The sequence below is a fragment of the Malassezia pachydermatis genome (assembly GCF_001278385.1).
Source record: "Malassezia pachydermatis strain CBS 1879 chromosome Unknown scaffold2, whole genome shotgun sequence".
NCBI lineage: Eukaryota > Fungi > Basidiomycota > Malasseziomycetes > Malasseziales > Malasseziaceae > Malassezia > Malassezia pachydermatis.
The window spans coordinates 1,297,038-1,319,529 of NW_017253139.1; the positions used below are offsets into that span (position 1 = coordinate 1,297,038).

General features: G+C 54.2%; 8 protein-coding genes across 8 annotated transcripts; 5 read left to right on the forward strand and 3 right to left on the reverse strand.

The window, feature by feature from the left end:
• Window positions 1–59: 59 nt before the first annotated feature.
• On the forward strand, window positions 60–5,123 carry Malapachy_2694 (sel1 domain-containing protein; the record flags this gene model as incomplete). The annotated part of the gene is made up of 1 exon (XM_018137182.1): window positions 60–5,123. The coding sequence occupies one exon, from the start codon at window positions 60–62 to the stop codon at window positions 5,121–5,123; it is 5,064 nt and encodes a 1,687-aa protein (XP_017993420.1).
• A 449-nt stretch (window positions 5,124–5,572) lies between these two features.
• Malapachy_2723 (putative secretory lipase (family 3)) lies at window positions 5,573–6,532 on the forward strand (the record flags this gene model as incomplete). The annotated part of the gene is made up of 1 exon (XM_018137211.1): window positions 5,573–6,532. One exon carries the CDS (start codon window positions 5,573–5,575, stop codon window positions 6,530–6,532), a length of 960 nt encoding a protein of 319 aa, XP_017993081.1.
• A 2,681-nt stretch (window positions 6,533–9,213) lies between these two features.
• On the forward strand, window positions 9,214–12,980 carry Malapachy_2713 (condensin complex subunit smc1; the record flags this gene model as incomplete). The annotated part of the gene is made up of 4 exons (XM_018137201.1): window positions 9,214–9,301; window positions 9,341–10,944; window positions 10,971–11,208; window positions 11,242–12,980. 4 exons carry the CDS (start codon window positions 9,214–9,216, stop codon window positions 12,978–12,980), a joined length of 3,669 nt encoding a protein of 1,222 aa, XP_017993268.1.
• Window positions 12,981–13,218: 238 nt separating this feature from the next.
• On the reverse strand, window positions 13,219–14,563 carry Malapachy_2742 (conserved oligomeric golgi complex subunit 8; the record flags this gene model as incomplete). Its single annotated transcript, XM_018137230.1, has 2 exons — window positions 13,219–13,227; window positions 13,274–14,563. 2 exons carry the CDS (start codon window positions 14,561–14,563, stop codon window positions 13,219–13,221), a joined length of 1,299 nt encoding a protein of 432 aa, XP_017993432.1.
• Window positions 14,564–14,645: 82 nt separating this feature from the next.
• On the forward strand, window positions 14,646–15,323 carry Malapachy_2691 (hypothetical protein; the record flags this gene model as incomplete). The annotated part of the gene is made up of 3 exons (XM_018137179.1): window positions 14,646–14,720; window positions 14,746–14,842; window positions 14,869–15,323. 3 exons carry the CDS (start codon window positions 14,646–14,648, stop codon window positions 15,321–15,323), a joined length of 627 nt encoding a protein of 208 aa, XP_017993417.1.
• Window positions 15,324–16,520: 1,197 nt separating this feature from the next.
• Malapachy_2726 (hypothetical protein) lies at window positions 16,521–17,318 on the forward strand (the record flags this gene model as incomplete). The annotated part of the gene is made up of 2 exons (XM_018137214.1): window positions 16,521–17,171; window positions 17,199–17,318. 2 exons carry the CDS (start codon window positions 16,521–16,523, stop codon window positions 17,316–17,318), a joined length of 771 nt encoding a protein of 256 aa, XP_017993076.1.
• A 104-nt stretch (window positions 17,319–17,422) lies between these two features.
• On the reverse strand, window positions 17,423–20,470 carry Malapachy_2707 (trehalose 6-phosphate phosphatase; the record flags this gene model as incomplete). The annotated part of the gene is made up of 1 exon (XM_018137195.1): window positions 17,423–20,470. One exon carries the CDS (start codon window positions 20,468–20,470, stop codon window positions 17,423–17,425), a length of 3,048 nt encoding a protein of 1,015 aa, XP_017993176.1.
• An 85-nt stretch (window positions 20,471–20,555) lies between these two features.
• Malapachy_2710 (alpha-mannosidase) lies at window positions 20,556–22,416 on the reverse strand (the record flags this gene model as incomplete). The annotated part of the gene is made up of 3 exons (XM_018137198.1): window positions 20,556–20,697; window positions 20,726–20,971; window positions 20,999–22,416. The coding sequence occupies 3 exons, from the start codon at window positions 22,414–22,416 to the stop codon at window positions 20,556–20,558; spliced, it is 1,806 nt and encodes a 601-aa protein (XP_017993271.1).
• Between the last annotated feature and the right edge of the window lie 76 nt (window positions 22,417–22,492).

A 22,492-nucleotide genomic window follows, 5' to 3' on the forward strand; every position in this document is an offset into this window, starting at 1 on the left:
CATCGCCCAGCGCACCAGGCCCCTCACCAACGGAAGGGGCAGGGGCCTCTTCTGCCAGGATGCCTGGTAGTCCCTCTACACAACCAGGCTCGCCTATCTTAGTGCGTCCTCCGGTGGCGCCTATGCCATCGTCACCCCCCGTGAATCGCCCGCCACCGACGGCGACTGGAAGTATGATCCGACCAGTGATGGCAGGTCCCTCATCACCTCCCCAGCGGCCCATGGTGCGGCCTGAGCGCCCTGCCTTTCTAGGCAGCCCCCCTATTTCTCCGACACTGCCACAAGGTGTACGACCCACGTTGGGCCGACCAGCCATGCCGATGGGCATGCCTCAGCGGCCGGCAGTTCCACCATCGTTTTCGTCCTTATCAAGTTCCACAGAAGGAAGACCAGTGAATGGATCGCTGTCACCATCAGCTTCCTCGCCTGTGCTACTGAACAAGGACGGTCCAAGTGGCAACACGCCAGGAGTTAGTCTGCTGCCAACAGCGAAAAGTGGACCTCTGCACCAGTTGATCCGACCAGCTACAGAGACAAAATCGGACATGCCGTCGTCTCCATCGGCCACACCGATCGTACGTCCGGTACCGCGGCCTGCCGACTCGCCTAAAGCGTCCACGTCAGATCCGTCCATGCCGATGTCGGCGTCATCACCGACTGTCTCGGGCAGCAATGGACGGCCTGCGCCGCCCTCGTCGTCGGAGAAACCGACAGGATCACAATCGCTGAAGGACCTTAAGCCTTTGCAAACCAAGGATCTTTATGAGACATCCTCACCGATCATGTCACCGCTCAACTCGCCGCCTATGAATTTGTACCGGGAGCGCTTAGCCAGTATCCATCCACAAATTCCAGACCCTCTTTCTGGTGATACAAGTATCACAGGCTCTATGCGAGAGACATCGTCTATGAGGCAAGGATTCTCGACCGCCGCGGGTGGCACAGGAAATGCACCGGTGCCTGCGTCCATGGATCGTACGTCCTCCTCGACGTTCCAGACACCAAGTGACGATGGACCTTTGCTGGACCACCGCCATTTGCAGCCAGGTGAGACAGTCTCGCTGCTCAGCCACAAGAAGACGCTGGATATGTACCGTGAAAATGCAAAGAAGACCAATGATCCACAGCTAAATTATGAACTCGCTGTGTTTATGCTGGATGTGGGACGTACACTCGAGTACGAAGATGAGGCCTTTTCGCATGGACAAGATCCCATGGAAGAGCGTGAGGCGCTCATTAAAGAAGCTGTGTCACTTTTGCGTCGCCTTGCTGATCGTGGTCACATTGAGAGCCAGTATCTGGTAGCAGACTGCTACATCAATGGCTTTGGCACGTCGAAGGGCAAGCCTGACCTTGGTCAGGCGTTTGCCTACTTTTCCCAGGCTGGCAAGCGTGGCCACCCCGATGCTGCGTATCGCACAGGCACGTGCTACGAAAAGGGCTGGGGTTGCCGTCGCGAAGCCAGCAAGGCTGTGCAGTTTTATAAGACGGCGGCGACGCGTGGCCACCCTGGTGCGCAGTACCGTCTGGGCACAGCGGAACTCAATGGCGAGCTGGGCCTTAAGCGCAGTGGTCGCGAGGGTGTCAAGTGGCTGAAGCGTAGCGCGGAGAATGCGACGCCCGAGTTTCCTCATGCACTGCACGAGCTAGCTCTGCTTCATGAGAAAGGTGTGCACAATGTGCTCTTCCCGGATCCAGAGTACAGTTGTGAGTTATTGGCCAAGGCTGTGGAGATGGGGTATGCGCCTAGTGCCTACAAACTCGGTGTGAACTATGAGTATGGACGAATGGGCTGCCCCCAGGACAGTGGTCTGAGCATCCACATGTACAACATCGCAGCGCAGCAGAACCACAAGGAGGCATGCTTTGCCCTGACAGCCTGGTACCTTGTTGGCGCTCCAGGCATTCTACCACAGAGTGATACCGAGGCGTACCTGTGGGCGAGGCGGGCGGCCGAGCAGGGTCTTGCGAAGGCCGAGTATGCTTGTGGCTACTTTGCCGAAAATGGTATTGGCACGTCTAAGGACTTGGCGGAGGCGAAAGGATGGTATCAACGTGCGTTGGAGCATGGTGACTCGCGTGCCAGCAGTCGTATATCTGCGTTGCAAGGCTACCAAGCGAAGCAGGTGGCTGGTGCGCCTGAAGAGAAGGGCAAGAGTGATGCGCCCAGCGTAGTGCCTGTGCAGCCGCTCAGCGCGCCGTTCCCAGGTGCGACGCCCAGCAACTCGGCATCGAACTCCCTGGGTGTGCTCAAGTACCCGACGCCCAAATCGATGCGTGAGACCCAGGCGTTCCAGCGTGATTTGCACTACCAGGCCCTGGTCGCGGCGGCCACGGAACGTGATAAGCCCAAGTCAAACCCTACCTCGCCCTTGTCCGCGCGCGCTCGTGCTTACCAGCCAGCCCAGATTCCCAAAGTCAACGGCGTACCTATCAGCATGATTGCTGCCGGTCCGCAGAAAGGTTTCCCTAAACCGCCGTCACCAGAACCGGAACCGGAACCCGAGCCTGAGCCGGAGCCTGAGATGCCTGCTGAGGCCGATGCTACCGCGCAGAAGAAGAAGTTTTTCCGCCGCGTGTTCCGCAAGGGCAAGAAGGCGAACAAGGAGGAGGTGCCTGAAGGCGAAGGAGCTGACATGGATGAGGCGGCCGCCGTTGCCGCTGCTGGTGAGACACTTCCGGATGGCGCAGCTGACAAGCCAACGGAGCCTCGTGACATGCCAAGCTCGCCTTCCCAAGGCCCTACACAGCCTGGTACGTCTGCAGTGGGCGCCTCCGGTACGCAACCACCGACGCCAGGCTTGGCTACATCGCCAAGCTTGCCTGGTGGTGCATCGCCCGAGCCGGATCAAGCACAACCAGGCTCGGACAATGCGCTTACCCTGATGCCAGTTCGCCCTGGTGGGCCCACTGGCCAGGGACCGCCACCGCTGCAGCCTGGCCAACCCTTGGGACCGACCTCGGCGCAGGGTGGCGAGCGTGGTGCGCTGCCCGCCTCTGGGTCGAATATGTCGTTGGTTCGGCCCAGTCCGTCCATGTCAGGAATGCCTGGCACGCCCTCGGCAGGGGGTCCTCCACCTCTGGGTCAGATTCCCTCACCACGACCTGGCATGCCAAACTCGCCCTCGATGGGCCATGGAACAACGCCAGGCCATCCTACCTTGGTCCTTCCTTCACCCAACCCCAGCAGCTCGACAGGCAGTCCTATGGTCAGCGGTGCTTCACCACAGCCTGGCTCGCCGCATCCTTCGGAAGCTAATGTCATGGTGGTCAACCCGCAGGGTACCAGTGCGGCACGTCCGGGTATGCCGCCGCAAGGTCAGCCGGGTACGCCACCTCGTCCTGGCATGCCACCACAGGGTCAGCCGGGTATGCCTCCTAAGCCCGGTATGCCGCCACGCCCTGGTATGTCTCCTAGGCCCGGTATGCCACCACAAGGCCAGCCGGGCATGCCTCCTAGGCCCGGTATGCCTCCACAGGGTCAGCCCGGTATGCCACCACAAGGCCAGCCGGGCATGCCTCCTAGGCCCGGTATGCCTCCACAGGGTCAGCCTGGTATGCCACCACGCCCTGGTATGCCGCCGCAGGGTCAGCCTGGTATGCCACCACGCCCTGGCATGCCGCCGCAAGGCCAGCCTGGTATGCCACCACGCCCTGGCATGCCACCACAGGGTCAGCCGGGTATGCCTCTTAGACCAGGTATGCCGCCGCAAGGCCAGCCGGGTATGCCGCCCCGACCTGGTATGCCGCCGCAAGGTCAACCAGGAGCCTCTTCCACCTCGCAGCCTGACATTATGATTATCGGTCATCCACCTACATTACCTACGCCTGGTCGCCCTACTCCTACAGACAATGGGCCGAAGCAGGATGGTGCTATGAACCCCATTGGTCGCCCACCAGCAGCAGGCCAAGAACCGCCACGACCTGGCATATCATCGCAACCTGGCCGACCCCCTATGAACATTTTGCCAAATCCATCGGCAACGCCAGGACCAGGCCAGCCCAGGCCCACAGAACACCCAGGTGTGCCGCCTCTGAGCTCGCAGATGACAGGGCCATCACCTCGACCTGGTCAGCAGCCTCCCTTGGGCCCGCAACCGACTGGCCAAGCACCACCCCGGCCTGGTATGGCTCCACCACAAGGCCAGCCGGGTATGCCGCCACGCCCTGGTATGCCTCCTAGGCCTGGTATGCCGCCACAAGGCCAGCCTGGCATGCCGCCACGCCCTGGCATGCCACCACAGGGTCAGCCGGGTATGCCACCGCAAGGCCAGCCGGGTATGCCTCCTAGACCAGGTATGCCACCGCAAGGTCAACCAGGCGTGCCACCATCAAGTCCCCAGGGTGGTCAACCGCCTCGACCGGGTCAACCGCCTCTGAGTCCCCAACTTACAGGCCAGGCGCCCCGACCCGGCATGCCAATGGGTATGTCGCCTCGACCTGGTCAGCCTCCATTGAGTCCACAACCAGCAGGCCAGCCACCAAGGCCTGGCATGCCGCCGCGTCCAGACATGCCACCGCAAGTCCAGCCGGGTATGCCGCCGCGTCCAGGCATGCCACCGCAAGGCCAGCCTGGTATGCCGCCACGCCCTGGTATGCCTCCCAGGCCCGGTATGCCACCGCGCCCAGGTATGCAACCTTCTAATCCGCCATTCCAGGGCCGACCAATGAGCCCTGTACAGCCGCAGCCGTTGAGCCCAAATCAAAGTTCATCGCCTATCATGGTACAGGGTGGTATGCAACCTGGTCGTCCGATGATGGCACAGACAGCTATGCCTATGTCCATTCGACCAGGTAGTGGGCCAGCTCGTCCACCGATGACTATGCCGCCACGCCCATCATTTTCTATGGGTGTACGCCCACCTCCTGGGGCAGCAAGCATGATGGGCCAAGGAGCTACACGGCCGGATGCATCAGCAAACCCAGACGATCTACCTCCCCCGCCTAAGATGCCAGTGTCTGGATCGGGCAGCTCCATCAAGTCATTCGATTCTGGTGACGTCGAGGAATGGGAAGATGCCGAAAGTGGTGAACCTACACGGAACCATGGTCATGATGCGGCTCGTGATGCAGACCAAGTTGGTGGCCAGGATGGGCGCAAAAAATGGTTCGGATTCATGTAAACCTATCTTTTCATAATCTACCTTTATTCCCTATCATAGTAGAGTGAGTAATTTCTGTAGGAAGAAGAAACCTATGTCTACTTCTTACGCTTGTTTAGCCAATAGGTAGGGGTTTTATTATCATCCAGAGACCAAGTCCCAGTCTTGTAGCGTTATCGTCGACTTTAAGAATTCACAGAGATTCACTCACGAACTCGAACACTAGTTATGCCACTGCGAGTGTACAAAAAGGGGGGGTGCGCCTCCTTTATTGGGTCAATTGGTTGTCAATTAGCGATAATCGGGCATCGTTTTCGAAGAGACAATCAAATACCTCACGTTGGGAAATAATATAGATAAATGATTGGTAGATCTTACACGTGGGTACTAACAGAGAACCGACAGTGAAAGTCAGAAGTAAATCTTAAATAGGACGAACGCAATGACAGGAACTATCTTTCGATATCCCCATGTCTCCGCTCAAGATTGTTCTGTTCCTGTGGGTGGCCGTAGTGGCCCATCTCGTGCATGCGCGGGCCATCGGTGTCATGCCTCCGCAAGTGAAGCGCGACCTGCCAGGATGGCCCTCGTCCACTGCAGCGCCTCAGCCAGTACCGGATCCAGTCTCTATGTACCAACAATTCGCCGGACTGGCTCAGGAGTCGAACTGTGTTAACTACAAAATCAACATGACTATAGGCGACGCGAAGCTCCTGTACAGCTGGGGAGACGGTGACCACGACCAACGCCTTCAGCTCTTCCACTCGAAGTCCCTTGGTATCGTTGCTTCTTGGTCGGGAATGAACCAGTCCAGCTTGACGTCCTTGTTGAGTGCTGCGGATTTGTTCCTTGTCGATCCAAACAGGGATCTTTTCCCTATGGTTTTGCCTGGTACCAAAGTCTTCCAGGGATTCCAGAGTGCTTACGAGCGTGTGGCATCGCGTTTGTTGGAAAAGCTGGATTACTACCAAAATATGTACGATGAAGACCGCGTCTCTTTCACAGGTCTCTCGTATGGTGCAGCCTTGTCCGCCTTGGCCGTGCAACACGTGGATGCTAACTTGAAGCGGGGCTCTGTGTACAAGACTGTTGTGTTTGGTCTGCCGCGTATTGGTAACCGTGAATGGGCCAACTCCCTTGACAAGCACATGAAGGGCCGTTTCTATTATGTTGTAAATGGCCCAGACTTGGTTCCGCACATGCCACCCCGTGAATGGGGCTACCAGCAGCCATCAGGTCAGATTTGGATCAACCCTGCCAACTCTACCCACTGGAAGTTCTACCCAGGCCAAGAAAATGTCCATGGCGCTGACTCGGTTTTGGCTTTCAACATCCCTGACCACACAGGTGTGTACTTCAATACGGAAATCGCTTCGTACTGGGGTCATTGCCCAGCTACTATCGGTCAAGACGGAGGAAAATCATCATGAAGCAAAAAGTAATGATAAAGTAAAGTGTATGCCTTAGTCATAGACACTTGATAATGGTGACAATGTTTAGACAATATGCTGTGTACGAAGGTATGCATTGTTATGAAGTTCCACCAAGACTTTCATTTGTTTGCCATCTGTAAAGTTCGAAGGTGGCAGCCATAATTCAGAACCACATTGAATTGTGGGCTATTTTTCTTACCAATAATTTTGTATCAGATCGTATAGCAATTTCGACCATAGCGGATATAATGCTGACAAAAGTGACTTGAAAATCCGTAACATAAAGCTGCTCGATGGGAAGGTTCAATTAATGTAACGCATTTCCATTCGGCCTGTCCATAACCGTACATTTTAAATGCCCGTTTGAGAATCAAAAATACAGTGTAAGTACTGGCCGTAGCAGGCTTCATTTTTGTGTTGAACATCATATAGGCCACCTCCAAATATTGATGCATACTTTGAATACAGCTACAAACAATCATACCGGGAAGTGCATTGTCTTGCGTAGATTCAATAGCATTACAAAGATGTCGGTTTTACATTCATTTCATGGTTTTCTATAGCGAATTCTTTGCTTGCGAAAAAGCTAGATGGGACGTAGTACCAGACCTGAGAGACCTTGTCTACTGATTCGTGTAGATTGTGCACACACTTTGTACTAAGTGCTTCTAGCATGAAAGTGGAACCATTGATGGGATGCTCCTTGGCGGGAACGGCCCAGCCTCCAATTTCGCCTTTGAAAAGTACTACAATGTCATCAAGTGTATGACTATAAAAATGTAGTCCTATTTTGACTTTACTGTGCCCTAATATAACATACTCCACGGCACTATGTTTCTTTATTTCCCCGACGCGGTTTCTAGGCAGAGTCAGCCAATTCATCTGCAACCATGAATCCGGTGCACATAATTGAGCAACCGTATAAAACGGTTGTGCGTTCTGGTCCTCATGAGGATCCTTCAATACAAGATAAGGAAATAAATGGGAAGAACGATACTCATATTGTAACAGAGCCGTTAGGTGTTGAATCCAATGTGCTAGAAAAAGCACCTAAGGATACTATACCTAAAAACCCACAGCCACAACCTTTTTCGCATCACTTTCTGGACCCGGAGCTTAAGCATATCCGTAAGGCATATCTAATCCCTGTCGGAGTGACGACAATTATTGTCATGTGCATGGTATGGTTGTTTTGCTCGATTCACTGGGCTGCTTTATACAAGATGAATGACCACACTCCCCGTATTCATGCCTTGGTTGTCAATCGTGATAATGGGATAATTGGAACTACTATCACCAAGGCGTTGCTCGATTCAAATCACGGTCCTGTTCCTCATTCTACATGGTTTGAAGGGAATGTCACAGACTTTCCCACTCAAGATTCTATAGTGAAAGCTGTGGAACCAAACCATGACTACTGGCTTGCTGTCGAAATTCGTGAAAACTTGACACAAGAACTGGAACAGGCCAGGATGACGGGTGACAGTTCATGGGATCCTCATTCCGCGCTGACGATGATTTTCGCCACTGGTCGAAATGTAGCAGCCACGTCTCCCATGATCGTCACTCCAGCACAACGTTTAATTGAGTCCGTTGAGAAGGAACTAAGTGCCAACTTGACGTCACAATTTCTTGCAGAAAATGCAGGAAATGCGGAAGTGATACAAGGAATGATAACTGCACCACAACTTTTGTCAAACCCGCTGGATATGCGGATGATGGATGTACGACCATGGATAGCCAATACGGCTTTGGCTCCCACATTCGATGGTATGATCTACTTGATTATTTTGCCTTTTCAAGTCGTTATGGCCGAGTATGATGGTCGAAGGGCCCTTCATAAGTACTTGCATTTGAAAGGGCAAATCTTTCTTCGAATCGGCGCGGCATTGATTTGGTCCATCTTTATCTCTTTGATGATCACATTGATTAATATTCCTTTTGAGCTTCCTTTTGATGGTGCTTTCTCTTATGGAGGCGGCTTTATGATCTATTGGCTATCGGCATATTGTGGCATTGTTGTATTTTCTTTGGCGCTCGAGTCCGTTTTGACATTGATGACTCCGACGTTCATTGGTGTGTTCCTGCTTCTGCTTATTATTTCCAACTTGAGTATTGCAAATTTCCCGGTGGAACTAGAGCCGTCTTTCTATAAGTATGGTTATGCTATGCCCTTCTACAATCTTCGACAAATTTATTTGTCTGTGATGTTGGATGTTGGTGACTCAACATTGATTCTAAAGCACATTGGTATTATCTGGGCATGGGTAGCACTCATTCTCTTGACATTTCCCTTCGTGATCTGGTATGACTACCGTAAGCAATTTAAAGCTTATCATAAATCAATATTATTTGGTGGGATGGACTAGCAAATATATATAATTGAGGGTACTCATTGTAACGCATATTCAATTCAATCGTACCATAATTGACATGCTCAAATGGCTGAAGTAAATAGACCATATAGCTCTACACTAGTTCTAGTAGTGTGGTATAGATGATAATGGAAGCAGGAAGTCGGCTCCATGGCGACATGTCAAGCGTGGTTAACCTGCACGAAGTGTCGCTAGCGCCAACCTCGTGAATAAAATTATGACAAAAAAACCCTCGCACGACGCGTCTCCACGCGTGGATCGCGTAGACCAACTCGGACTCCCAGCATCTGCGATTGATTCGTGATGCCGTTGAAGCAGCTTGAAATAGATAATTTCAAGAGCTATCGCGGCAAGCAAATTGTTGGTCCTTTTAGCGCGTTTAGCGCAGTAAGTATGTATGAACATGACACGAATAAACTAATACGCACAGTCGGGCCGAATGGCAGTGGCAAAAGCAATTTAATGGATGCGATTTCGTTTGTTCTAGGCGTACGTGGTGCACAAATCCGATCGTCTGAACTTTCCGATTTGATATATTCACGGAATTTATCACAAGGAGACACTGTCACAGTCTTCGAGGACGATGCGCCAAGCAAAGCGTCAGTTACAGCTGTGATTGAAGATGCCAATCATATGGAGCACCGTTTCCAGAGGATTGTCACTGCAACAGGCGCATCAGAGTATCGGTACAATGGACGTATGACAACACAAGCATCATACAATGCAAAGTTAGAGCAGCTGAATATTCTCGTCAAGGCACGAAACTTTCTAGTGTTCCAGGGCGATGTGGAAGCCTTTGCAGAGCAATGTTCCAAAGATTTGAGTGAGGTAATTGACCAGATCAGTGGTTCTAAATTGTTGCAAGGGGAGTATGAGGCGGCCAAATCCGCTTACCAAGAAGCCGTAGATCATTCTGCGGCCCTGGTAGCCAAGCGCAAGACACTCCAAGGAGAACTGCGGCATATGAGACAGCATAAGGAAGCATCCGATCGGTATGATGTATTGAAGAATGAGCTTAGCTCGCACATTGTGCAGAAGATGCTGTGGCGTTTGTATCATATTCATGAAATTATTGAGATCCATACGGACTGGATTGAGGCGCATGCGACGCGGGGCGAGCAGGCGCGAAAACGTTTGGAAGATAAAGAAGGTATCGTGGCTGCTGCGCGAACGGAGCTAGGCAAGGTGCAGCAGGCAGTACTGGACAAGGAGAACGAGAAAAAACAAACAGCGCGACTTTTGGATGCCAAGCGGCCCGAAAAGGATCGCCTCGTGGAGCGGGCTGAGCATGCGCGACGAAAGTTGCAGCAGGCGCAGTCACTGTATAAGCAAGCCGAGAAAGACCATACCGTACAAGCAGAGGCACTCAATCGACTGGAGGCGGACAAGGTGCTAGTAGAGAAAGCGCTTGTGCAGGCCAAGGAGGCGCAGGAAGCTGCATTGGCTACGACTACACGGAAGCTTAGTGACGAAGAGCTACAAATGTACCATGCCCTCAAGGCGCAGTCTGCTGCTATAGCTTCCGATGAAAGAACGCAGCTAGAGCAGATCCAGCGTGAACGCCGTGAAAAGCAAACAGCTCTGGATACAGTGCAGGATCGATTGGACGATGCTGCAAGCAAATTGGAACGCCTAGAAGAACAGGAAGCGTTGTTGGCCGCTTCAGCTATGTCCTTAGAACAGCGTGAGCCTGAGGCTGCGGAAAAGGTGAAGGAGGCCAAGGCAGCTTTGGAACAGCATCAAGCGCAGAAAGAGGACATTGCCGCGCGCGAGAAAGAATTGAACGATGTGCTGGTTCTTTGCTACAACAAGTTGCTACGTATGGGTCAAGACCAGCGTGTGCACGAACGGGAAATGCGTCTTCGAGAGTCGATTCGATCTCTACGCTCCATCTTCCCTGGCGTACATGGCCGCTTGTTGGATTTGTGCAAGCCCACACAGAAGAAGTATGAGATTGCTATGGCTACGACACTGGGCCGAAATACAGAGGCCGTGGTCGTGGACCATGAAAGTACGGCCATGGAATGTATTGAGGTACGTATACATATGGCTCACAACAGTACCTTCGCAACCAGCGAGCCGGTCAAGCGACATTTATCCCCCTCGATACGATTCAGACGAAACCGATCAATGACCGGCTGCGTAGCGTCTCACCACAAGCGCGCTTGGCTGTGGATGTGATGCAGTATAGTCCAGCGGTGGAGCGAGCTGTCCATTTTGCCTGTGGCAACACGTTGATATGTGATACCTTGGATGTGGCTCGAAACGTATGTTTCGAGAAGAATCAGCGTGTGAAAGGTATGTATACGACGCGAGCAACTAATGCCGAAGCCGTCACACTGGACGGGACAGTTATCCATAAGACGGGTATGATGACCGGTGGACCATCTATGCAGGACAGTGTGCGCCAATGGGATGAGCAAGAGATGCTCGGTGTGCAGCGTGAGCGGGATCGTTGCATGTCGGAGCTCAAGGAGCTGCAGCAGCAGAAGTACACCCTCGGAGAGGAAGAGGAAGCGGTGGCCAAGATCACACGGGCTCAAGCGGCTCTCTCGAATGTGCATCAGGAGCAAGCCGACGTCGCGCGCCGACGTAAGGACATTGCCGCCGAGCGCAGCACGTTGGAGGCGCAACAGAAAGCACTCACTGTGGATGTACACAAACACAACACAGCGCTGACTACCTTAGCCACGCGCCTCACCGAGCTTGAGACGTTTCTTGCGCAAGTGGATGACAAGCACTTTGCTGCGTTCTGTGAACGCATTGGCGTAGCGAATGTGCGTGAGTACGAGTCGCAGCAACTCGCGCTAACGCAGGCGCTGGACATGGAGACAGAACAGTACCAGCGCCAGCTAGCTCGTCTTGCGCACCAACGCACATTTACGCTGCAGCAGGAACAGAACACCGCAGAGCGTTTGGCGTACATTCAGGCCGCTATTGACAAGGAGACCAAGCGCCTTCCGGCGCTCGAGCAGGAGATGGCGGCGTGTGATCGCGAGATGGCGTCGCTACGTGCCCAGCTGGAGCAGATGCAGAGTGATTGGCAAGCGTTGCGTGACCAACACCGGGAGAAGAGCGATGCCCTGCATGAAAAGCGCAAGGCCCTGATTGCAACGAGTCGCGATGTGGATGCGCATCGGAAAGAAGTGGCGGAGCGCAATGATGAGATTGCACAGCTGGATCTGGAGCGCACAAACTTGTACCGGCAGTGCCGTCTAGAGACGATTGATCTACCGCTCGAGTCAGGGGATTTGGCCAACGTGGCGCTGGAAGACGAGGCGCCCTTGCCGGCAGTCGATGGCGATGATGCTGTGCAGCCCATACGTCCGTTTGATGTGGTCGTCGACTTTTCGCGTCTGTCCGATGCGGAGCGGACCGATCGTGGCTCGACCAAGGCGCGTGAACTGCAGGACAAGATCGATATGGCTCGAGAAGAAATGGCCAAGTTGAATCCCAGTACACATACCGCTAACAAACTCGAAGGATTGGAACGCGAGTTGCAGACGTGTGAGCGCGACATGGACAGCTGTCGGGAGCACGTGCGTGAGACGCGGGAAGAGCTGCAGCATGTAAAGAAGCAACGCACGGACAAGTTTATGCGTGCTTACAACCATATTGCCGAGCGTATTGACGGTGTGTACAAGGACTTGACCAAGAGCAAAGCAGCGCCGATGGGCGGTGTTGCCTACCTCACGTTGGAGGACACAGACGAACCGTTCCGTACAGGGATCCGGTATCATGCCATGCCGCCTATGAAGCGCTTCCGCGATATGGATCAGTTGTCAGGTGGCGAAAAGACCATGGCCGCATTGTCGTTGCTGTTTGCGATTCATACTTATCAGCCTGCGCCGTTCTTCGTGCTAGACGAAGTCGATGCGGCCCTTGACTCACAAAACGTCGCACGCGTTAGTGAGTATATCCGTGAGCACGCGAGCGATCAGTTCCAGTTTATTGTCATCTCTCTGAAAGCTTCCTTGTACGAGCGGAGTCAAGGTCTGGTCGGTGTTTATCGAAACCAAGCAGCCAACTCTAGCGCGATTGTCACGTTGGATTTGGAGTCGTATGCCTAGGTAGATAGTGACGACAATGCTTCTGTCCATGCCGAACACGTGTGCAACAACGCCATGGCGTCCTCGGGCGAGCCATAGACGCCTTGGACTAGGGCGCGTGTAGCCCATGGCACAAGCGTATCGATATACAAGGTGCGGTGCTCTGTTGGCACAGAGGGGAGCAGCGCAGCTAGGCGGGCCCCAAGCAAAGAGACCATCGTAGCTGTGAGGGAACGTGGCGCAAAATGACGCAGCACATTCAGCGCGGCTACCAAATGATGGGCGATAGTGTAGCAAGCAGGCGACGTACGTACACTCGGTGGTACGTGCTGCACATCGGACGGTTTCGATGAGGAGCTCGGGACAGGCGCTACGGGCTCTGTGCGAACAGCACGTAAGGCAGCGCGCCATAGTTGCAACGCAGTAGACTCCCACACATTAGACGCACCTGCCTCCATGGATGGCTCGGTGATCATGGAGAGACACAGCGCTGCGCCCACGTCGGAGAGACTATCCGAGGTGACACAGAGCTTGGCATACAGCTCTGCCCATCCCTCAGTGGTGGCCTCCCACGTAGATACAGCGTCGGTGGGCGTCCAAGAGCGTCGCAAATGTGCAGACACAAAAGCATAGAGAGTCTCGATAGCCAGTACCGTAAACGACGCAAAGAGCTGCGTACATGCAGCCACGTCCGTGTCCGTTATTGGGCTGTCCATAAACAGGGAGAGAGTCATGGTACATGTGGACAGCATCAACGTACGCCAACGTTCGATGACGTCCAGCACAGGCGACTCGTGCTCAAGGACAGTCTGCAAACGCCGCTGACGTGTGTACAGGAACGCGAAACATACATCCGGCATCTGCAGATCCGACGGTGTTTCGCTAAATGTATGCTGGCGCAGTTGAATGGAGCGCGCCAGGTAGTGGGTATACGATCGTGCTTGCGCCAAGGTCAGCGAGGGCGTTGCCAAGGCCTCCAGAAAGACGTGCTGTACATGCAAGAGCACATGGTGCATATCTGTATGCAGGGCCTCAATAATATGGTGCATACCGCCGTCTTTGGCAGGCAGGACGTCGAAATAGCGCTGCATGAGCTGTAGGGCTTCTTCGTATTGAGCCTGTGCGACACAGGCCCGAATCAGAGTAGGGTATTGAAGAAGGGGGAGCAGGGCGGTATCCAGGACATCGTCCATACGTTCCATCGCTTTTCTTGATGCCATAGCTTTTTGCGCGGTAGTATGGAAGAGACGCGCCGCGTCTTCGACTTTCGGGGCATGCTGCGTCGTGAGGGACGAGAACGTTGTGTCACACGCCTCAAACAAGGTGGGGAATTCGTTGCAAGCTGACTGAATATCCACAAAGGTATGTGTGCTTCGTAGACTGAGATCCAAAAGCTGGTGCTCCAATGAGGCCGCAGCGGATTGCTGCTGCGCTGGATGCTGCTCGACCACATCGAGAGGCGTACGGGCCAGGTCACGCAAGTACCGAGCAACTTCACGACGATGCACACGGTTATCGCCAGGTGCGGAGCTGGGAAGAAGATGCAGACTTTCTAGCACCTGTAGTGGCGCGTCCAGCATCGACACAGCACCATCGGCGGCCATGCCCACAACGACACAATGGAGGGAGAAGAGGCCCTGACACACCGCCCACGTGGGCGTATCGACGTCGCTCCACTTCGCCACGATGGCGTCCAAGCGGTCGGCGGCCCACGCGCCAGGCCGATTCGCTAAGGCAGCACGGATACCCAAAGACCCAAGAGTATGTTCCATTAAGACTCACACAGATTCCTATTGGAGCCGACCCGACACGTAGTATATACTATGACCCTGTATTTAACCCGTATGGGGCCCCACCCCCTGGTATGCCTTACAAAGAACGACGTATGTATACGTGGGCCTGACCGAAGCCCGTACGCCTACAGCCGAAGAAGAACGTGCTAAGAAAAAGGCCGATCTACCTCCGCCACGTAAAGCCCCATCCCCTACTGAGGAAAGTCCTGATGATGATGACGATGACGATGACGAGATTGTCATGCCGGCAGGTCCACCTCCACCGCAAGCGCACCTACGTCAGCGCAAAACACCATCGCACACAACGTCACAAGCATCTACGATAGCAGCGCCAGTCCGCTACGATACGCCACCGCCCGCACCGACTGAGTCTGCGTGGGACCCCTCCAACGAACCTGTCTTTGACCCTGACAACGATGCGAACAATACAGCGCCAGGCGTAACAGAGCCAGCTTCTTTATCAGCTGCGCCCCAACTACGAGACTTTCAAAAGGAGACCACGATATTTGTACCGATGTCGGTTCGACGGCGCCGCGAGCCACCACGGTCGTCCCAGCGTGATTCCACGTAGGTGCGAGAGAGAGCGGACAGGGCTGGTATCACGTGATCCGACACGTCCTGTCTCCACGCGTAGTGTTGGTAGGAGAAACGCAGAGCGATTGTGGCTTGACGCTGGCCATCTGGCAGTATGGTTGTGGATGTGCCGCTGAGGGCACATACGCCACCTCGGCATGAAATACGTCCCTTTCTTACACCATCGCCTAAGCGTCTCTCTGCTGACGCATCGCACGAAGTGCCTGTTCGTCGGGGCTGCCATACCGAGCGGCCGGTGCGGATCTGGCGGGCCGATTTATCGGCTGTCCCTTCGCTACCGCCAGCGGCACCGGTATTCCAAGAAGCTGAAGGGCTAACGAAGTCCCATACTTCTCCCCATAGGAGGGAAGAGGAATCTTCAAGCCAGTTTTGGCCGGACGAGGCGACGTTGATCGAGGACAGCGAAGCAGAAGACACCAGTCTACCAGGCTTGGCACGGTCTGCTCCTTCCACATCGTATGCAGCATCACAAAATGAATACGTACGTACCGTTCTTGGCAATGTATCAAACTGGAGTCCAGTCCAAAACATTCCAAGTCTGGATTCAAAAAGCTCGCCTCTGCATGCGGTAGCGACCCCACATCGGAAAGAGAAATCATCACTCAGTACCTCTGCCACAAAATCCATGACACCTATCCAGAGAACGTTGCAGGATTGGGCACATGATAAATTTGAGCGACCAATGTCAGCCCTGTCAAGCAAGCAAAGCATAGGACGATCGCCTCGAAAACCTGAAACCCATCCCACGAAGTCGGATGTCGCTGTAAAAGCGCTATCCCCTCTCCCTCCGTGTCCAGTGCAGGATGTGCACTTTGACATTCTTTCTCCTTTGGACAAAAAAGCGTCTGTGCAGGCTGCCTGGGAGTCTACAAGTGGCAAGCAGCGACCATCCGCTCAACGTGTGCCTGGCTACCGAGGACCAACAGGATCGCGCGAAGAGCCGGCAGCAAAGCGGATCTCCGTACAATCCATGTCCCCACCTGGACTGCAAGAACCAAAGCTCGGCCCAGCATCGCTTTCTGCCAGTTCACCCAATACCTCTTCGCCGCTGCCAAGGCTCGTAACCAAAGAGGCTCTCCCTCTGCACCAGAGCGTGTCAAGCACGCCGTCGCCCAGCAAAGCAGCAGGATGTTGGCCTCTTCGGCCTATTCGGTACGCAAGTCAAGCACCGGCCATGCGAGTGTGGGATAGCCCTGAAAAGCAAGCAGAAGCACGCAAGCGAATGAAAGTGCAAAAGCCGGTGGAAGTACCGTCGTCACCGCCAGCTCCGAAACCTGATGTATTTAAACCAGCGCCTATGACGGCCTTGCGACATACGTCTGAGAAAAATGTGCCTGAGAGACGCCCTCGATCAGCTCGTATTGCCGCAGCAGCGAACGTGCCACGACCCAAACCTTTACCTACTACGCCACGAACGCCGCCAGCCACGCATCGTCGGATGCCTGTGCCCAACTCACAACCATCATTGTCGGCAGTAGACCTTGCTCGTCTTACAGCCAAGAATACCAAGCATAATCAAACTTACTCTGTGCAGCTGACGTTACGTACTCGTCGCATACCTGGGCCGCGGCCACCGAGCCCTTCGCAGAAGTTTCTCAGTGGACGGGGCCAGCGAGCTCGTACGAATTTCCGACCTGCTATGGCAGAAACGAATGAGTATGGTGAGCCATTGTGTCATGCAATGGGAGCCGGTGAAGAGGAGGAGTACCAAACACCTCCGCGACCTTCGAGCAAAGTACGATGGGACAAGCGATTGGTGCGCAGTCCCTCTTTACAAAGTCGACGACCTGCACCAGCTCGTCCTTTGCAAGGATGTCTTGTGAAAGTATGTATACAATGTGACTAACGGCAGACGCCGCGTGCGTGTGATGCTTTTGGGAACGTGGCGGAACTGCCCAAGCCCGATCGAAAGCGTCGTCCAGTGCTAGTGGAGCGCCGGGTCTACGACGATGACGAAGTGGAGGATATGTAAATCCGGACCAAATTCTGGAAGAGATCGTGGAACACTTACGCTATCTACTTTTAAAAAAAAAATAACTTTAACATACCCTCATCATGTAGCCAATTCATAGATCTTTATGACGAAATTGTGCCGCCGTCCGCCTCAGCCATAGCTGCCAAAGCATCAATAATATCCTTCACGTCAGGCACGTGCCAGTTGGCACGAGTCCGCTTTGAGTTCGAGCCGACTGTCGTAGCGAAGATCTGCTCGCGGCGGAGGTGCAAGTTCTTCTGTTCAAGTTCTTGCACAGCATCAGGATTGAAGGGAGTGGGAGGCGAAACAGTCACCTCTTCAGCACCTGTGGGCTCCATTGTACCATCGGCCTGTTCATGCACGACATATCTCAATCCGGTCAAGAAGCGGAACATGTCTTCGTCTGTCTTGTCGTCGCCAGCGCAAAACACAAACTCTGTGTCTGGGTTCGCATACAAGATGCGATGCACGGTTTCACCCTTGTTAATAGCCTTCGGGCGTACTTCCACGTTTTTCTTGCCGATGACCACTTCGACTTGCATTTCGTTCTGGATAAGAATGTTATCAAGAAGCGCCTGACATTCTTTTGCCTGGAACGAACCATAATCTGGATCGGCATTGCGGTAATGCCACACAATGCTAGTCTTCTTCTGCTCAATGTTGCTACCGATCGTGCGGTCGGTAAAGTAGCGGAACACGTTCAAAACATCTTCCTTCCACGACATGTCGAGCTCCACGGAAAGATCGTGCCAATGATGTTCTTCGCCATGCTCTTTGAAGAAGCTGCCGTGCTCTGCCGACAAGCCAATAGCATGCATACTGCCGAAATGTTTCGAGAGGAAGCGCTGATCTCGCCCAGAGATGATGTACACAATGTTGCGGGGGTCTGAGGTAAGGAAGTTGAGAGCCTCGAGCAGGCGCTGCGACGGCAGCGCCGCCTCCGGGTCCTTGACGATTGACGTGAGAGTTCCGTCGTAGTCGAGGAAGATGAGACGCTTCTGAGCATGACGATAGTGATGAATCAGCGTCGACATATCGAGGATCGGCGTCTTGTGCGCCGAATGGCGATTGCGCAAACGAAGCAGCATGCGCTGAATCAGGCCCAGCGCCCAGATCTGCGATGTCTGTGTCACCACTTGATCATAGCAGCGATCGTGGCGCTCCACTTTTTCCTTCTCATCCATGCACAAAGCATGATGAATCGCAGCTGCGACACCGCCAATGTCCCACGGATTGATCAAGACGGAGCCCTGCAAATGACCTGCGGTGCCTGTAAATTCACTGAGGACCAAGGGGCTCTTGGAGTATTGGTTTTGGCACGCCACAAACTCCATAGACATGGTATTCATACCATCCCGCACCGACGTGACAAGCGCCATATCGGCCACAGACAGCAAAGCAAAGTACTCATCTCGTTCGATCACTTGATGGTAATGTTGGACAGGCGTGAAGCTAAGTGAGCCAAAGTGGCCATTGATCTTGCTGACAAGTTCCGATACCTGCCTCTCCAACTTCGGCGAGCTGTTGATCGTAGGCAAAGTGATTTGGATGAGCACGACACGGCCGCGCCACTGCGGGTAGTTGAGCAGCAATTCGTAGAATGCCTGCAGTTTCTGGACGACACCACGGACCACGTCCAGCTTATCGCAGGCAATAATGATGCGCTTGTCCTGGTAAAGGTTGCGCAGTTGGTCAATACGTGGCCCAACGCCAGGACGCAAGGCATCGTATTCGATGCGGGCCACATCGATGCCCACTGTATTGTGCGACACTTGTGTGACGCGGCCCGATAAAGACTCAACAAAGCCACCTTGCACTTCGAGGCCCAAAATACGCACACAGCACGACAAAAAGTGGCTGGCATAGGGCTGGTTCTGGAAGCAGATTAGATCAGCGCCCAGCATGCCATCCAGGATATCACGGCGCTGCGGCAGGCATCGGAAAAGCTCGCTACTGGGGAACGCTGTGTGCACGAACAGACCGATATGCGCCTCCGGCAAGGCGCGGCGGATCATGAGCGGCACCAGCAGCAGGTGGTAGTCATGGACCCATACAATGTCGCCCGTCTTGTGCTCAGCCACAGCGCGATCGGCGTACATTTGGTTCACACGTACGTACGCGCCCCAGCTGTACATATCCCATGTACTGCGGTCCTCGTCGTCGCGCCACATGAGGTAGTGGAAGAGCGGCCAGAGTGTGGTCTTGCAGTAAGCATCGTAGTGCGCAAATGCCAGCTTATGATCAAGCCATACAGGCACGTACTTGATACCGAGGCGTTTCTTGGTCTCCTTGGCCTCCAGCGCCGACGGCCGCATAGCCAGGCCTGACTTGTGCTGTGTCCATGTCGATCGGTCTTGGAGGGAGGAGAGGACCTGCTCAATCTCGATCCGTTCTTCCGGTGTGGTCTCATCGATAAACGTACGCGTATCGTTTTTCGACTGCTGCGCAAATGTAATGTGGGGCGGCACACCGATATAGGTCTGCTCGCACACCTGCGTGAGACTGTAGACGCCGCTGTTCAGCGCGGCATGGCCACGGTGCAGGGACAGAATCCACGGCGGACGTGCCGTGCGTGAGGGTGTTGAGGTATGGTATGCCGTCCCTGAAGGTGCCCGCTTTTTCTGCGTCGTACCTGGCGCGTCATCGACCATCCACGGCCGATGGCCTTCGATGGTCTCCGTGCGGCGATAGAGTTCGCGCAGTTTCACATCGACTTCTTCGTCGTTGAGCGAAAAGTGAGGATGCGAGAACAGGTTGGTCACCGAGTCCACACCTGTCTCTCCGCTAGGCTCTCCCGCGGGTGACTCATCCATATTAGTGCGGGACGAGGACCCCGGATGATGAGCATTACCATTGATGTACTGGCGCTCTTGGTACAGAACTTCCTCGACAGGTGTCATGGAGAAGGGCAGCGAGTACACTATATGGATCACTCGTCCACTCGGTGTATTCTTAGGCCTGGCCACCTCCAAGTCCTTGCGCAGGCGGTGGATCTCCTCCAACAGCTCTTCGGACGACGAAAAGCGAGGCGCATCAGGGACTTTGGTCAGGGCATTCACGGAGACATGCTCCCGTACAGCATCCTCCTCGATGGCCTTTTCTATTGCGTCAAACTCCCGCTGGGAATCTGGCGCATGGGTCGCCTGCATGGAGAGTATCTCTTCGGTACGATCGGACAGTGAGGGAGCATTGCCCGTGCTCCGTGCTCGCTACGGGCCTCCGCGCTGACTAAGCTCATTCTACATGCGTCAGGAACGTCGGGGTAAAGACCGGCAGTGGATGAGCTTCGGTGTTGAGGACCCACTGATGGAAGGGCAATAGATCTCGCTTGGTGAAGAGCAGATAGAAGTACTTTAGCGTCTCTGAGAGCCAGAATCTGAGAGGTGAGTTTGGCAGGTACATACGTCTCCATGCGATCAATTTGCTGATGATCGACACTGTCCACATCGTCGATGCCTGCATAACCGCCGTCACCGCCATCCACTTGACACCAGCGCTGGAAGCTTTGGAAAATAGTCCAGCCCCATTCACGGTACACCGGATCACCCGTGAGCTGGAACGCGATATACAGCGACTCTATCGTTTCAGGGCGCAGGATGTTGCGCGAATCGATCAGAGCTTCCGCGTAAGGATCCAACGCCCGATTTGCTCTGTCGGTAAGTGTACGTAGAACGTACCGTTTCACACGCCATGCACGCCCATTGGGCTCACTGTAGCCAGGCGGATTGAAAAACACAATCTCCGCGCCAAGGCCGGTGGCCGAGGCTGTGTAGGTATCCACACACGACCGGATGAGTTCGTGACCTACCTGCCAATCTTCCCACCGCGCTGCAGGAATGCCTGGCACCGCCATGGGTGGGGTAAGAGGGCCGTAAGTCTGAGCGGCAGCGCCAGTCATCATCGTCCCACCTAAGAAACAAACGAGATGGTCCTGCTTGGTCCGTCGCAGCCATTCCAGCTCCATCATCATGGTCTGACGAGGGAACATTTCCAACGTGTGCACCAAGGGTGGTGTCACCGATGTTACTTTGCCCAGAAGGAACGCTTTGATCCCACTAAAGGCATGCTCATACATAGCTCGGTACACATCTTCCGTCCGGTTCGTTTGGAGGTACTGCTTTACCAGGTACTCATAGTACGAGTCGCCACGGGATCCTAGCCGCACCTCGCCTGCATAAAACTGACCCGAAATCGGATCCACAAAGATCGGTAGTACACCCGGCTCAGGTGGCTTGCTGTGATCCAGCGCGACTTGCATTGGTCGTTCCGCCAACGACCAGTACGTCGCATTATGAAGTCGTTCGGCAAGATACTTGAACTCGAGCTGGATGGTGGTAGCCTCCGCTAGACTACTAGCATTTCTGTTGTCTGTATCAAAGAATGCTTCACCTGTGGCCAAATTAATTTCACGCTTAGGGATCCCACTTGGTGTTTGGAAAGCCGGCAGCATACGCTCTGCCAGCGTCGCAGCCTTATCAAGAAACAGCTGAGCATCGTCCAACGAGCGAGGGAGTGCGCCTGCTGGTGGGTCAAGCATAAGTGCCGAGGCAGAGAGCAAGCCGCCCAGCACACGAATTGTCGTTTCAAACACATTCAGGCGCCCATCAATGTCCCAATGCAACGTCGTTCGAATCCATTCGCGTGCCTCCACGTACTCCTCCTTCATGCCCAGGAGAATAAGCATATCCAAAGCATCGACCATGGTATATCCCAGCGGCGCATCATCTTTTCCTAGCAGATTAGACCCGCTTTTTGAGAGAGGATGAAATTCATCATACCCCCATGCATGGCGTTTGTACGCATTCCACGACTTGGCAAAGGCTGTACGAATCTCGCGGACTTTCTCTGTGTCTTCTTCATAGAGAGGGTGGGAAGGCAAATCATGTAGGGGCGGCAAGGGAAACGGGACCAAGGGCTCGCGATTAGAGTACGACATCACATGTGAGGGAGCCGACGACCCCTTCAGAAAGGCGACGTACCCTACCGCCACCGCCACTACTACGGCCACCAAAGCCCACCACCATGACGGTTTCGGCTTTTCCTCTTCCGCTTTTGTCTTCGCACGACGTGCCGGCTTAGATTTCTTTGCGGCCATCGTGCGGAGAGCGTACGTGACGGACCGACCTCCACGCGAAGGCGGAAGCAACAGGGGCGGCGGCGCGTGCGTACAC